This window comes from Panthera uncia (assembly GCF_023721935.1).
Source record: "Panthera uncia isolate 11264 chromosome E2 unlocalized genomic scaffold, Puncia_PCG_1.0 HiC_scaffold_19, whole genome shotgun sequence".
Classification (NCBI taxonomy): Eukaryota; Metazoa; Chordata; class Mammalia; order Carnivora; family Felidae; genus Panthera; species Panthera uncia.
In genome coordinates this window covers 7623191-7637981 of record NW_026057588.1, presented here as the reverse complement: position 1 = coordinate 7637981, position 14791 = coordinate 7623191, and the positions used below count along the sequence as shown (strand labels likewise).

Genomic DNA, 14791 nt, shown 5'->3' with positions numbered 1-14791 from the left:
CTGTCAGCACAGAGCCCGATGTGGGGCTCGAACTCACCAACTGTGAGATCATGACCCGAGATGAAGTCAGAGGCTTAACTGACTGAGCCACCCAGACACCCTTAAACACTGATCTTCATAAGTGCTGGTGAGGATGTGGAGCAACAGGGGCTCCTCACGCATCACTGATGGGAATGCAAAGTAGTAGAAGGCACTGGAAAACTTTTTGGCAATGTCTTATAGTTAAACATACGCCTAGCATACAGCTTAGCCATCTGCTTCTAGGTTTACCCAAGAGAAATAAAAGACAATGAGTCCACAGAAAGACTCCTGCATGAACAGGGATAGCCACTTTATCTTCATAGCCCCCAAAGTATACAATGTCCATCAACAGGGAAATGGATAAACTGCGATACATCCGTACAATGGAATTCTCCTCAGCAATAAAAAAAATTTGCAGAAACGTTACATGCAACAACTTGGGATGACTCTCAAAAGCATTATGTTGAGGGGCGCCTGGGTGGCTCAGTCGGTTAAGTGTCCGACTTCGGCTCGGTTCATGATCTCGCGGTTTGTGGGTTCGAGCCCCACATTGGGCTCTGTGCTGACAGCTTTGGAGCCTGGAGCCTGCTTCAGTTTCTGTCTCCCCTTCTCTCTGTCCCTTTGCCACTTGTGCTCTGTCTCTCTCTCAAATATGAATAAACGTTAAAAATTAAAAAAAAAAAAAGCATTACGTTGAGTGAAAGAGGACTAACACAAAAGAAAACATACTGTATAATTCCATTCATTTGAAATTTTAGAAAAGAAAAAGCTACATTGGAGCCACAGAAAACAGAAAGTGATCGCTTCTGGGGTGGGGGTGGGTGGGAGAGGTACTGACTACAAAAGACTCATGAAGGAAATTTGTGGGGTGATGGATATATTCCTCGGGTTGCATTCACCTTCATTCAACCGCAGATGTCCTCCACTCATGATGGTTCAACCTGCAATGTTTGGTGTGAAAGGGGTACACTCTGCGTTAGAAACTATACTCTGAGTTTGAATGTGGATCTTTCCCTGGGCTCGTGATCTCTCATGTTAGGCCACAGCTCACGGCCAAGCAATCACGAGGGTAAACAACCAATATACATACAACCATTCTGCACCCATACAACCATGCTAACAGCATTCGATGAATTAATTCTATGAGATATTCAACATTTAAGTATAAAATACTCTGTGTTGGATGATGTCGCCCAAGTGTAGGCTAAAGGAAGTATTCCAAACATTGCTGAGCTATGATTTTCGGCTGGTTAGGCGGATTAAATGCATTTTCAAGTTCCGTTATTTTTAACTTACTATCAGTTTATTGGGGGCAGGGACGTAACCCCATCATAAGTCAGGAAGGTCTGTAGTAATTTTTTTCTGCAAGAGGAGAAAAGCTTCCCGGAAGAGGTGGCATCTCAGGTGTGCCCAGAAAGATGTACAGGAGTTGACAGGCAAAGGGAGGTGAGTATTCCAGCGGGGGCGGGGACCCGGCAAAGGCCAAGTGGCTTGAGCGGGGTTGTATTTAGAAAACTCGGGACAGTCAGGTAGAGGACTAGGTGGCTATATGTCGTGAGGCCTGAGTCCTATAGCTGACTTGTTTCGGACCCAGACAAGCCCTCCTTTTCTTTGAGCCTCTCACTGTCCCTCAGGTAAGTGGGCACAAACTCCCTTGTTTCTCCTGAACTCCCATAGGGCTGGGAGAAGCCACCCAAGGCTCCTTGGAGAATCCTCCTCCAAGGGAGGAGGAGTGACAGTTCCTTTGAGCCAATAGCTGGAGCCTAAAGACCGCCCTCCCTCACTCCTCGTGGGCCAATCGCCGCATTCTCCTTGAGACCAGCCGCTTGACAGGGCTTGTCCAAAGTATTCATGACGTCACATTCCGGATAAACCAATAGCAGCTATTAAGAGGCGGGTTGTTTAGGTGATGGACAGCTCTCTTTCAAGATGTCTGCTTAGCGCGGGGCCCACCGGGAAATTTTGAGGCGGTGCTTGGCGGAGCAGGGGAGGGAACTTCTGGTGGACTTTGCCCAATCATAGTCGTAGTTCTTGCGATAGACGGACCGTCTTTCCCATCCCGTCGACTTAAGGGGGCGGGGCTCCGCACACCAGACTGGGCGGGCCCGTCAACTTTGATAGGCGTCTTCTTTGCCCAGTCGCTAAGCGATATTCTCAGACGGGCCGCCTCCATTGCCAATGAGATCTCCTGGCGGGGTCGTGGTGGGCGGGCCGTGGACCCTCCGGTATAAGGCGGTCCCGGGGGAGTGCGGAGAAAGGGGGGGGTCTCGGCGGCAGGAGGAGGAGTAGGTGCGGGTGAAGATGGCGGCAGCCGAGGCCGCGAACTGCATCATGGAGGTGAGCGCCCGGAGCGCCGCCGGGGGTAGGAGGCGGTTTTGGGGTCGATGTTTTGTGCCTTCGTCGTGGGGAAGGGGCTCCGAATGGGCGGATTGGGGCTGAAGGGTCTCGGACGTACGGAGGGGAAAGCGCATGCTCCAGATCCCAGGATACAGTTTGAGGTGCGGGTTTCCTGGCTTTCGGGGGCCTGCGGCACCCGGTCGAGCCGAGGGTGTCGTGCCCCCTCCCACGTGGAGGAGGGCTGGGGGCGCTTCCGGCCAGGCCCCCACGTGGCCGCGCCACGGTGGGTGGGGAGGGGGTGTGCCGTGCCCGGTGGCCCGGCGGGCTCCACGTGCGGGACAAAGGCCCCGCCCCCGACCGGGGGAGGGGCGCCCCGGGGGGGGCGGAGAGGAGGCTCCGACCCTCCCTCCGAGGCCCCCAGCCCTCTCCCCCGGGATCGCTCTGTACCCCTCGGGGTGGGCTTACTTCGGTTCCTCGGACAAGTAAAGGGTCTCTCGAGGGGAGCAATGTAGCTCGACTCTCTACAACGCCGTTCCTGATACCGGGGCATCTGTTTAGGCTTCGGTCCAGGTTTCGTGCAGTCATGGGTTGGGATTGGAGGAAGAGGAAGAATTGGTTCCCACCGGGCCCCCGGTTTCCTGTCCGTGGATTCTCCCCTGCCCGGGACTTTGGGAGCTGGGGGGATGGGGCATGCCCCTGTGACCTCCCTCTGGGTGGTGGGGGGGCCTCTAGTTGAAGGAGATCCTTCCCGATAAGGCGTCGTGCACCCCCTTGTGGCCATTTCTGGGTGTGTGGGAGGGACATCTTTTTCATGGGGCGTGCCCCAAAGCCCACCTCCCCGGGCGAGGGGAGGGAGAGTCTCTGCTATGAAAAGGATGTGGTGGAATATAAATTACCTCCTCTTGGAGATCTTTCTCTCCCCCGCGCATACGCGAAGGTGGGGTATGACCCCCTCCCCCCTTCCTGAAGCCCTGTTTGAGGGTCCTGAGCCTGGAGGCTTGAAATGGTTTCCTGAAAGGTTTAGTTTTTGTGCAGCCATGTGGGGTTGACTGCGGTGCTGTTTCAGGCTCTCTTGGGACTTGCCTGGTCGTGGTATTAGTGGTGTTCAGAAATGGGTCCCAGTGGGAAATCCCCTTACCAGTCACCCTGTATAGGTAGGTGTCCTCACTGGCTGGGGGTGGGGTGGGGGTGGAGCTTGGAGCTGTGTGGGTCACGTCTGTGACTTCATGCTTCTTGGGGCCCAGAGGATGATCACATCTGGAAGAGATGTAATCTGATGGGGCCTCTGAACTCCCTCCTCTTCCCTCGTAGCATTGGGGGCAGGCAGCTCCCAGGGGTCACTCCGATGACCCCTCTATCCTCCTTGGCTGGCTCCTGGACCAGGGTCTGTGTGGGTGGAGGAAGTACTTTCCTTAGAAGTTGTCTCAGGACTTGGCCCCACACGGGGCGGATAGGCGGCCGTGGTGGGATGGGGGGGGGCGGTTTAGGGCCTGGGTCCTGGGATGGGGATTGACCGGTTAGGGGTTCCAGAGTCTGGCCTCCTTCCCCAGACTCTGCCTTCATGGGAAGAGGGTAATTAGCTAGGAGACTGGCTCCAGCTGGTTTTGTTTGGGGGCTCCCTGAGCCCAAGGCAGGAGCTAGTGGCCAGGGTGCCAGCCCTGCCTGTGTGCCACACCTCCTTTCTGGAACCCTCTCAGACAAGAGACTTGTTTGCAGCGGTGGCAGATGCCCAGTGGGTACACCCTGCCAGCACCCCCCCGCCAGCTACTCATGGCACCCCAGGATGGGGGTGCGTGTCAGGAAGTGTCACATAATCTGGGGGGATTAGATGATGAGGGGGAGCGACAGCTGGCAGTGCCTGTGTGCCTGGCGGGTGCCAGTTCCTCTGGCCTGGATGGGGGAGGTGTGGATGGTCAGGTGCCTGGCCAGAGAGGGACAACTTGGGGGCGGGCCACCATCTCTCCAGCCATAGCTGGGACAGAACCCCATCTCTTCTCCCCCCACTCCCCTCCTCCCTTTTAAAAGCAGCCCTGCCTCTTTACTTCTCCCTCTGCCACCACTCCCCGCCAAGGAATAGGCAAATTGCAGGAGACACCCCCTCCCTCCCCTGTGAGCTGGGGGTCCCCTGGCCTGGCCCTCCCCTAGCCACTCCCAGTAGCTAATCCTTTCTCCCTGTTACTCTCTCCTAGAATTTTGTAGCCACCTTGGCTAATGGGATGAGCCTCCAGCCGCCTCTTGAAGAAGTAAATATCCTTTTGTGAGACCCTTCCCCACATAAATATATCTTGCCACACATCAGGCCCTTTCTAGCCGGCTAACCATGATTCCTCTTGCTTCAAACCAGCTCACCCTGTGCCCCCAAACCGTTAGCACAAACCCCCTGCAGGTTTGTGGCTCCCATCTGGCCTCCCCAAATACTGTGGCTACTTCCTTAACTCCATTTCCAGCCCCCCTTTGCCCTTCCCGTGTCTGCCTCAGTTCTGCCTTCCCCTCCCCTCCCCAGCTGTGGGCTGAGCTAGAGACGGGGGCAGAGAAACTGGAGAGATGGTAGGCGTGGCTGAGGTATTGGGGTGTTCCCCTGGATGGTGCTCTGGGGGGGTCCTGGAAGAGGAAAGTGGGGTTGTTAGGTTTTGGGGGTTCTGGGGGAGGCAAGACGGCAGGCGGGGGCTTAGGGTTGCCATGGTACGATTCGGGAGGGAGAAGTAGGGACCTGAATGTTTGAGAGGGCTTGGAGAGCCCCCAGATTTGACCCATGCTCCCGTCCACCCCTCCCAGGTCTCCTGTGGCCAAGCAGAAAGCAGCGAGAAGCCCAACGCTGAGGACATGACGTCCAAAGATTACTACTTTGATTCCTATGCTCACTTCGGCATTCACGAGGTGAGTGTGAGCAGCTCCAAAAGCTGCCGCATCTTGAGGGGGTTAATGTGCATCTTCCGGAGGGCTGGAACTTAATGTCCCACGCATGCGCACTGCCTCTCCTGGCAGCGGGCCTGGCCGCCCCTCTGGGTAGGAGGCACACACCCCGGGGTCGCCTCTCCCAGCCGTTGCCTTGGAGACGGAGCTCAGCCCTTAGCTCTTGGGAGGCTGGGGTTGGGGCGCCTGCCTGCCTCCCTGCCTGCGACTGCAGCCAGAGGTCAGGGTCAGCTGGTGTCTGCCGCCCTCTAGTGTCCGGTGGTGGGACTGTCCCCCAGCCTCTCCCGCCCGGATGCACGGGGCTTCAGGACCCTTTTGCACCTTCTGGAAGCTGGTATCCCAGAAAGCGCCTGGGATGCGATTCTGAGGACCTCTGCTTTTTCTTTTTTTTTTTTTTCAAAGGACTCTTTTTTTTTTTTTTTTTTAACTGTAGTAAAATCTACATAACAAACTATGCTGTTTTTTTTTTTTTTTTTTTAAGTGAAGAGTTCGGTAGCACTGAGTGGGTAAAAGCCAGAGATCACTAGGGCTTAGGAGGCAACCATAGAATCGGGCCAAGGTGCGAGGGAGTTTAGTCCATCCAATCTGATTTTACAAATAGGGAAACGGAGGCATGTGGAAGAGAAATGACTTCTTCCAAGGGGACTAAGAAGTGGGAGGGCTGAGCTCTAGCTCTCCAGACCACCAGTGTGTCAGGGGCCAGGCTGCCCCGTTTGCCAGCTGGGGCCGCGGGCACCCTCATGGCGTGTTTGTGTCTCGTGCCCCCCAGGAGATGCTGAAAGATGAGGTACGCACCCTCACGTACCGAAACTCCATGTTTCACAACCGGCACCTCTTCAAGGACAAGGTGGTGCTGGACGTGGGCTCGGGCACAGGGATCCTCTGTATGTTCGCTGCCAAGGCCGGAGCCCGCAAGGTCATCGGGGTGAGTGTCCTGGGCAGGCGGGTGGGCCTGGGCCTGGGGACGGGGAGGGGCCCCTTAGGGCTCAGGGATTGGATGGAGGGGAACGGGGGGCTGAGGGTCGGAGTGGGGGAGTCTCACCCTCCCTTCTTTCTGGGCCCCCAGATCGAGTGTTCCAGTATCTCTGATTATGCGGTGAAGATCGTCAAAGCCAACAAGTTAGACCACGGTGAGCCCAGGAAGAGAATGGGTTTGTGGGGATGGAGTGAGTGATTTCCCACTTCCCCGGGGCCCTTGGCAGTGGGGTTCGACAATCCCCATTGGATGCACACACCTCTGCTTTCTTTTTTGTTTTTTTTAATTTTTTTTTTAACGTTTACTCATTTGTGAGAGATGGAAAGAGACAGAGCACAAGCAGGGGAGGGACAGAAAGAGAGGGAGACACAGAATCGGAAGCAGGCTCCAGGCTCCGAGCTGTCAGCACAGAGCCCGATGTGGGGCTCGAACCCATGGACTGTGAGATCATGACCTGAGCCGAAGTCGGACACTTAACCGGCTGAGCCACACAGGCGCTCCCACCTCAGCTTTCTTATTCAGGCTCTGGGGGCGGACACGTAAGCAGCTTCTGAGATGTTCGTCCCTTCGCACATAACGTCATCTCACATATAAACTAGCATGTCTGTGAGGTCAGTTTTATAAAAGTAGATGCTCGGGTCAAAAATACAAGTTGTGTAGATGTTGCTGCGTTGCCTTTTTTTTTTTTTTTTTTTCTTTTTAATGTTTATTTATTTTTGAGAGGGGGAGGGGGAGAGGGAGATACAGAATCCAAAACAGGCTCCAGGCTCCGAGCTGTCAGCACAGAGCCCAGCGTGGGGCTTGAACCCACAAACTGTGAGGTCATCACCTGAGCCAAAGTCAGGTGCTTAGCTGAAACACTCTGGCACCCCACCCAATGGCTTTTAAGTTCCCACCTGCAAGGTTCGAGGGGCAGAGGATATGAGAAGACGGTGGGTTTTCGGGCTGTGGAGGCTCCTAGCATTCTAGAAACTGAAGTGATTGTTATCTTTTTAAGTTAATTTGTTTTGAAAGAGGGTGCGTGCCCGAGCCGGGGAGAGGGAGAGAGAATCCCAATCCGGCTCTGTACTGTCGGCACGGAGTCTGACACAGGGCTTGATCTTACAAAGCAGGAGATCGTGACGTGAGCTGAAATCAAGAGTCAGATGTTTAACTGACTAAGCCACCCAGGTGCCCCTGAAGTGATTTTTTTTTTTAAGAGACTAGTATATATAAATTAAGAGAGAGACTAATATAATGAGCCCCCAGGTACCTATCAGTCAGCTTTAAATGTCTCCGTTTGAAGCAAATTTCAACCATTATATCATTTCTCCTGTGAATCCTGCTGTGTGTGTCTCTAATAGATGAAGCCATTCAAAAAACATGACCATATTGTTAACGGCAAAGTCTTAATACCGCCTAATGCCTAATCCATACAAAATTTCTGCTTCTGCCTTAAAAATATCCAGAGTGATGGATGAATTTTAAAACGGAGTTAACAGAGGGGCGCCCGGCTGGCTCAGTCAGTGGAGCGTGCAACTCTGCAACTCTCCCATCTCAGGGTTGTGGGTTCAAGCCTCACGTTGGGCATAGGGATTACTTAAAAAACAAGAAATAAAAAACCCTGAGTCCACAGAGCGTGGCTTCAGCTGGTCGAGTTCTTTGAAGATGCCCGAATGCGGCCCCCAGCCTTTCCTGGATAAAACGGGCTGCTCAGTGGGGTCCCTGGGCCCTGCCCCCGCCCCCGCCAGAGATAAGCAGACGGGTCTCCTCAGGGCTGGGTGCCTCTGTCTGCCCCTGCAGTGGTGACCATCATCAAGGGGAAGGTGGAGGAGGTGGAGCTTCCGGTGGAGAAGGTTGACATCATTATCAGCGAGTGGATGGGCTACTGCCTTTTCTACGAGTCAATGCTCAACACCGTTCTCTATGCCCGAGACAAGTGGCTGGTGAGGCCCCCGGCGGGGTGGGGGCTGCGCGCCGGGGCCAGGCTCCCTCGGCCACGTGTTGAATACCTGTCAGTCGGGGTCTGGGCAGAAGACAAAAGCCATGGCAGATGTTTCCCACACAGGGGACGTCGTACAGGGGATTGACCGCTCCGATGTCGGGGGGCCCGGAGCCAAAACGGGATGTTACAGGCACCAGGAGCTAGACATTGACGAGTGTCAGGAGGTGGTTGGTGCTGGGAAGAAGAACACGGCGGGGCAGAAGGATAGGAGAGGCTGGAGGGCCATGCTTCCGGGTGCTCAGATCAGAGCAGGCCCCCCAGGGGGAGGTGACTGAGACCTGGTCAAGGGGAAGGCTGCATGACATCCTGGGGGAAGAGCACCCGGGCCCAGGAAATAGTTAGTGCAGAGGTCCCGGGGCAGGAGAGTTTTTACTGTGTGTTGAGGGACAGGGAGCGGACTGAAGAAACAGAACGTGCAGGGGGCCTGAGCACTCGCATGAGACTTTGGTTTCTCCTCTCAGAGGAGCCAGGGAGGGTCCTGCAGACCCTTCAGAACCTATGAAGGACAGGTCTGACTCAGGTGCTCCTAGATGAGGGCGTGAGGACAGAAGCCAGGAACCAGTGAAGAGGCCGCTTGTAGGAGTCCAGGTGGGCAGGGCGGAGATAGAGCGTGTGGATGGATAGAGAGACGCAAGTTGTCCAGTTTTGGGGCCGGTGTCCCAAGTCTCCCCCCATCCTTCACACCCTCCCTCTCCCCCTCGGCAGGCACCCGATGGCCTCATCTTCCCAGACCGGGCCACGCTGTATGTGACGGCCATCGAAGACCGGCAGTACAAAGACTACAAGATCCACTGTGAGTTTGGGTCCCTCGGACGCCCGTGGGGCGGGACTGGCGTGCCCTGAGCGCCCCCCGCCGGGCTCACCCTCCTCCCTGCTTGCCTCCCCAGGGTGGGAGAACGTATATGGCTTTGACATGTCTTGCATCAAAGACGTGGCCATCAAGGAGCCCCTGGTGGACGTGGTGGACCCCAAGCAGTTGGTCACCAACGCCTGCCTCATAAAGGTGAGGGGGGGAGAGTGTGTGGCCAGGTTGTCCCCGGGGTTGGAGACCAGGAAGGGCCGCCACTTGGGCCTGAGCAAGACCTCAGGTCCAGGTGTTTGTCTTGGAGTCGACCTGTCAGCCAGAGGTGGCGCCGGAGGCCCAGAGAAGCCACCTTGACCATCAAAAAGCTCTGTGAGCTAAGCCCGCTCGTGGTTCGGACAGAGGGGTGAATTCTAGAATTGTGCTTGGCCACGAGAGGTGGGCCGAGAGCCAGGTGGAGGAAGAGGAAGTCTGGAGCGAGTGGAGACAGGAGCTGGATGGGCGACCTGGCACCCTGCCAGACAGAGTGCCGGGGAACCGTCCTAGGGTTTTGAGCCGGGGGTTGACGTGATCTCATTGCCAGCGTTTTCACATCACACTGCTGCCATCACGAGCGTGGCGGGGGGACGCCGGTGAAGGGGTAACGGGTGACACTCCAAGCACGGGCAGTTGCTCTAGGAAGTAGGACTGTCCAGTTTGGGCTTCCGGTGGGTGGGGGGAGGGGACTGGGGACTGCCGCGTGGCACCCCCGGGTCTTCGGCCGAACGAACGCTGGGCGGGGTGCCGGGGAGTGGGGCTCACGGAGCCTGTCCCGCAGGAGGTGGACATCTACACTGTCAAGGTGGAAGACCTGACCTTCACCTCCCCCTTCTGCCTGCAAGTGAAGCGGAATGACTACGTGCACGCGCTGGTGGCCTACTTCAACATCGAGTTCACTCGCTGCCACAAGAGGACAGGCTTCTCCACCAGTGAGCGAGGGGCGGGGCCGGGGTGGGGGCTGTGCCACAGCAGCCGGCAGAGGGAGCCCGAGCTGTGACCGCGGCTCTGCCAGCTCACCTGAGCCTGTCCTGCCTCAGTTTCCCCACCTGTGAAAGTAGACGAGGTCCCTCTCCAGGACTTGATGGGAGTGAAGGGATTCGGGGATGGTGACCCCTGTCACCGCTCAGTAAAGGTCATCAAGGGGCCGGCCAGAGGGAAGGGCCCGGCCAAGGCCCGGGGATGGGGGGGGCGGGGGGTCCTGGCTGACCCGACCGCACCCCCCAGGCCCCGAGTCCCCGTACACGCACTGGAAGCAGACCGTGTTCTACATGGAGGACTACCTGACCGTGAAGACGGGCGAGGAGATCTTTGGCACCATTGGCATGCGGCCCAATGCCAAGAATAATGTGAGGCGCTGCGGGGGTTCGGGGGTGGGCCCAGGAGGGGCACCTCCGCCTGTTCCGGGGCCCCGGCAGCCCAGCCCTCTCAGCTAAGTTGAGTCTGAGACCCCCAGAGAAACCCCGAGTACATGGGAGGTCGAAGGCTCTGGAGCCTGGAGTCCAGGGCGGGGGCCTGGGCTAAACGCGTGGGTCTGTGCGCCCGGGCTGGATCCCGATCGGGGAGCACAGACGGAGGAGGCCCCGAGGTCACGCCAGCTTTCCAAGGGAAGCTGGAGGTCTTCCAGCAGAGGCAGCTTTGCTGCCCCCCAGAGGGCATTTGTCTCTGTCTGGAGACATTTGGGGCTCTCAAAACTGGAGAAGGGATGCTTGCTACTGGTGGCTCCCGGGAGTGGCAGGGATGCCGCTGCGCATCCCGCGGTGACCAGGACACCGGAACATCCTCCACTCTGGCCCCAAATGTCTGTGGTACCGAGCTTGAGAGAGAGAGAGAGAGAGAGAGAGAGAGAGAGACACACACACACACACACACACAGTGACACCCGGTGAGCTAAAGAGACAGGGAGATGCCCAGAGACAGGAGAGGAGCCCAGGCACCTGGGATGAGGTGCAGCGAGGACTGAGGGCAGGCGCCATCATGGTTATAGGTGACTTTGCCCCGAGCCTTTCCGGGGAGTCCTGGGGGGTGGGGAGCATGGAAGTGTTGGCTTCCCGGAAGCTTGGGAGCAGAGGAAGTGCGGAAGGCGGGGTTGGGACCCCTGAGTTTGGCTGGAGAGGGGTTTGCTTTCTTCAAAAGCAATGACGCCAATGGCTTGGGATAGGGAAAGGTCTCGGGATGTGGGAGTCAGAGCAGCCCGGTTGGGCCGGGCTCCAGGTGGGCTTGAGGGTGGGACCGGCCCCGGGGAGTCTCCAGCCTGGCCTTGGACCGGAACAAGACCCCACCGGGTCTCCTGGGAGCGCGCGCCCCGCTGCTGCCTCCCGACTCCCGACGGTTCGGGTCTCTGCCCGCCCCGTGGCACGCGCCCCTCACGTCTGCCCTCTCCCCACAGCGCGACCTGGACTTCACCATCGACCTGGACTTCAAGGGCCAGCTGTGCGAGCTGTCCTGCTCCACTGACTACCGGATGCGCTGAGGCGGCGCCCGGCTTCTCCCACCCCGGCCGGGCCGGCCCTGCACGGGCCCAGGGGCTGCGGCATCCTTAGGCAGTTTGGGGGCTCCCCCTTCCTCTCCTTCCCTCCCTCAGAAGGGGGTTTTAGGGGCCTGGGCTGGGAGGGGGGGGCACATCGTGACTGTGTTTTTCATAACTTATGTTTTTATATGGTTGCATTTACGCCAATAAATCCTCAGCTGGGACGGCTCGGCTTCCTGGGGGGCGGAGTGGGGTCTCTACCGTCCACACCCTCCACCGGGGTCACTTCCCCCGTCCGCCTCTCCGGGCCTGTGTCCTCCCCCAACCCCCTCACTCATGCCCCCTGAGGCCCCATTCCCACTTGTCCCCATTGGGCAGGGCTCCCGCTCCACTGCCCTGCTGGGCTGGGGGAGGGTTGGGTGTGGGTTCCCAGCACAGCTGGGCCCTTAGGTTTCCCAGAAAGCCATCTTCCCCCCGCCACCCCCCCAGCACACACATTGTTCCTCTGGCTGTTTTTTCCTGTCTGGGACCCTCCAAGGCCAGGCCAGGGCTGACTGGCAGTGACTGCTGCCCTGCCTGCTGCTGCCGCTGGGGAAACTGAGTCATGGGGGGGTTGTTAGGGGATAGAACTTGTGGGGAGGGGGTGTCTGCTTCTCTCCCCAGCCTTGCTTGGAACTTAGAGTTGGGGGACAAGGGAAGGGTCCCCTCCTAGGGCCACAGGGCCTCCCTGCCTCCCCAGAGGCTATCCCAACCTCAGCTCCCCAGGGCCCCTCTGTTCAGCCTCTGCTGCAGGCATGGTATCCACACCCGACCCTTCCCACGGCCTTGTGTACAGAGCCCTTCGTCCCCCAGGATGCTGTCCCAGGACCTGGACCACCTAAGCCACCAGAATTTTCCTTTTCATGGCCCTGCTGACACCTGCTTCAGTACAGCTGAAGCCCTAGGCCCTGTGGGTCTTCGCACCTGTCTACACCTCTTCCCCTTCCAGGATGGTGTCTGCAGGCTATTCCGGGGCCCAGACTCCCTTTGTCCACACCCTGGGGTGGCTCTGCAACATGCCCCGCATTGTCCTGCCCACGAAGGAGCCTGGCCATTCGAAGGCAGGGTCCCTGATGGGTTGAGGTTGAAGTCCCAGAAGCCCAGCGCCTCCCTGCCCCCACCCCTTTCCTGGAAGCCCTAAGCTGTGTCACCACTAGCAGGTGTCAGCTGCCCCGCCCCTCTTCCCTCCTTAAAAGGTCAGAGCGCCGCTGCGTGACCAGCACACCCGTGTGGGGCTCCGACGCCAAGGAACAGGACGTGGGGATCCAGGTTCTGTCTTCCCTTCTGGCGTGGTGTGGCCTGGACTCGGCCTCGGTTCCCCCCCCCCCCGCCCCCCCGGGGGAGTGGGGACTGGCACCGAAGCGGGAGTCGGGAGGGGGCGGGGCCGCACTCCAGACGGGCCGCTTCGCCCAGGGGTTTCGAGGACCACTCCCGGCCCCACCCCACGATGACTTCCCACGTCCTCCTGTTGCTTCTCGCCTCCTCCATCCTGGGGGACCCGGACTCTGCGGGCAGGTGAGAAGCGGGTGGCGGCGGGGACCGGGCGGGAAGGAGACCGCGAGGAGCGTGCGCCCTCTTCAGGCCACGGTTTTCCGCGTCGGTGGAATGGTCATCTGTACACGCGCCTGCCCGGTGGCGGAGCTCTGGGTGCCCCGACCCCACCGAGACCCCTTTCTCGAGAGGATTCCGTTTGAACCCGGTCTTCTCCCATGCTCCTTCCCCAGACGGCCCCTGCATCAGGTCGCCCAGAACCGCAGGCGCCTCTGTTCCCTGGGCACATGCCAGACGCACCGCCTGCCAGAGATTATATACTGGCTCAGCTCTGCCTCCACCAAAGAGCTCTCAGGGAAGGCCGGCCGCGAGCCCCAGGACCCCCACAGCTACGGGCGCCGCCGTAAGCGCGACGCCAGAGTCCTGCTCCGTCTCTATGACCCTGGCCCGAAGAAAAGAGGCCAGCGCAGTGCCCGGCTGGCTGGGTGACGTCGGGCACGTCCCTGTTCCTCCTCTGGCCTCAGCTTACCTACCTGTGTATTGGGGCCACGATCCCAAGTTTCTTTTGCCCTCCATCTCCTGGGCTCACTCAGAAACTGTCTCCCCCCGGCTGTGACTGGGGCTGGACTCGGTGCACACCGGACCTAGCATGTACAAAGAATACTATCGTCCAGAGCCTAATAAAACGAGTTTCACGTTTCAGCCTCTGCTTGTCTGTGCCCATCCCGGCCTCCCAGTCGGAGCTCAGTCTGTGACATATTCTCCCCCTTTATCCGCGCACCTTTTCCCACACGGAAGTCCCTCTGCCTGTCTCACTTGAATCCAATCTGCTGTAGCTTCCCTTTCGCACCACTCAATCCGCGCAGCTGCTTTTTCCGTGGGCGGTTTTGGTGGGCGGGCCCAACTCCCCAAAGTAGCCCTCCCTCCTCGGGATGGTAGAACTTTGATTCGCTCCGGCTCGATACCCACGCGCGTGACTTTACACGTACCCAAAGGTGGGCTATGAGTACCAAGCTGAGCCTCGTTTTTCAAAGAGAGTGAGACAAAGCGGAGTGGGAAGCTCAAGAACCTGGGGTTCAGAGGAGAGGAGCTGCTTAGAACCCGGGAAGCCAATGGTAGAGAAATCAGGCCGGGTAGAAAAAGGCTGAAGGCTAGGGAGCGAACGGAGGGAGAGGATTGGACGTTGGGATTCGAGGGGGCGGGGATAGAACGCAGAGGGTTGGAAGGGGGCGGGGACAAAACCAGGGACTTGCCTACCCGGCGAAGGCACACGCGAGGCAGAAATCAGGGTTCCTGGATGTTGGATAATCGGGAGCGGCCAGGAGCTCCGGAGGCCCGACGACCAAGTCGTGGACTCGTCGCACTGGGATTGGACATATGCAAGTGGGAGACTTGGGTCTGGCGCTCTGAATCGGGGGTGGGGGGTGGGCTGGGGCTTGGGTTCCAGGATCGACTCGGCGGACGTCTGACTCAGCGTGGTAAGTATCGCACCGGAGGGACCCGAGCTCCCGCGGGGCCGGGAGGCCTGTGTCTTGGGTTGGGCGTGCGGGCTTCTCCATCACTTGTCCTCGAAGCTCGCATCGGCTCACAGTCTCAGCATCCCTGGCTGTGAGGCATGCGCAGTAGGGTGCTCCCTCCCCCACCTCTTCCAGCCCCCGGAGGGGGGAGGGGACGCTGGGCCATCCTGGAGCGGAAGAATTTATAGACATTCCCCCTGCTCCT

The 14791-nt window shown here is 58.4% G+C and overlaps 2 protein-coding genes across 5 annotated transcripts; both read left to right on the top strand.

The window, feature by feature from the left end:
- The first annotated feature begins 2259 nt into the window (after positions 1 to 2259).
- Positions 2260 to 13771, top strand: PRMT1 (protein arginine methyltransferase 1). 4 transcript variants are annotated; one of them, XM_049621113.1, is made up of 12 exons: positions 2276 to 2358; positions 4548 to 4601; positions 5134 to 5235; positions 6041 to 6196; positions 6338 to 6401; positions 8030 to 8172; positions 8937 to 9024; positions 9119 to 9234; positions 9851 to 10001; positions 10297 to 10418; positions 11459 to 13093; positions 13303 to 13771. In XM_049621113.1, exons 1-11 carry the CDS (start codon positions 2323 to 2325, stop codon positions 11540 to 11542), a joined length of 1116 nt encoding a protein of 371 aa, XP_049477070.1. In that variant the 5' UTR covers positions 2276 to 2322; the 3' UTR covers positions 11543 to 13093; positions 13303 to 13771. The 4 variants fall into 4 exon arrangements, with proteins under 4 accessions (XP_049477071.1, XP_049477070.1, XP_049477073.1 ...); XM_049621114.1 differs by lacking the exon at positions 4548 to 4601 and having other exon boundaries at positions 2260 to 2358; XM_049621116.1 differs by lacking the exons at positions 2276 to 2358; positions 4548 to 4601 and adding an exon at positions 4879 to 4920.
- ADM5 (adrenomedullin 5 (putative)) lies at positions 13010 to 13771 on the top strand. The gene is given in 3 exon segments (XM_049621117.1): positions 13010 to 13093; positions 13303 to 13399; positions 13402 to 13771. Coding segments are annotated over 3 exon segments (273 nt in total). The 5' UTR covers positions 13010 to 13025; the 3' UTR covers positions 13510 to 13771.
- Positions 13772 to 14791: the final 1020 nt, after the last annotated feature.

Excerpts from the sequence above, each read along its gene's own strand:
- PRMT1 (XM_049621113.1), top strand. The coding sequence starts at position 2,323 with ATGGCGGCAGCCGAGGCCGCGAACTGCATCATGGAG. Across the intron at positions 2,359-4,547 it reads CCGCGAACTGCATCATGGAG|AATTTTGTAGCCACCTTGGC; the intron begins GTGAGCGCCCGG and ends ACTCTCTCCTAG. Across the intron at positions 5,236-6,040 it reads CTCACTTCGGCATTCACGAG|GAGATGCTGAAAGATGAGGT; the intron begins GTGAGTGTGAGC and ends CGTGCCCCCCAG.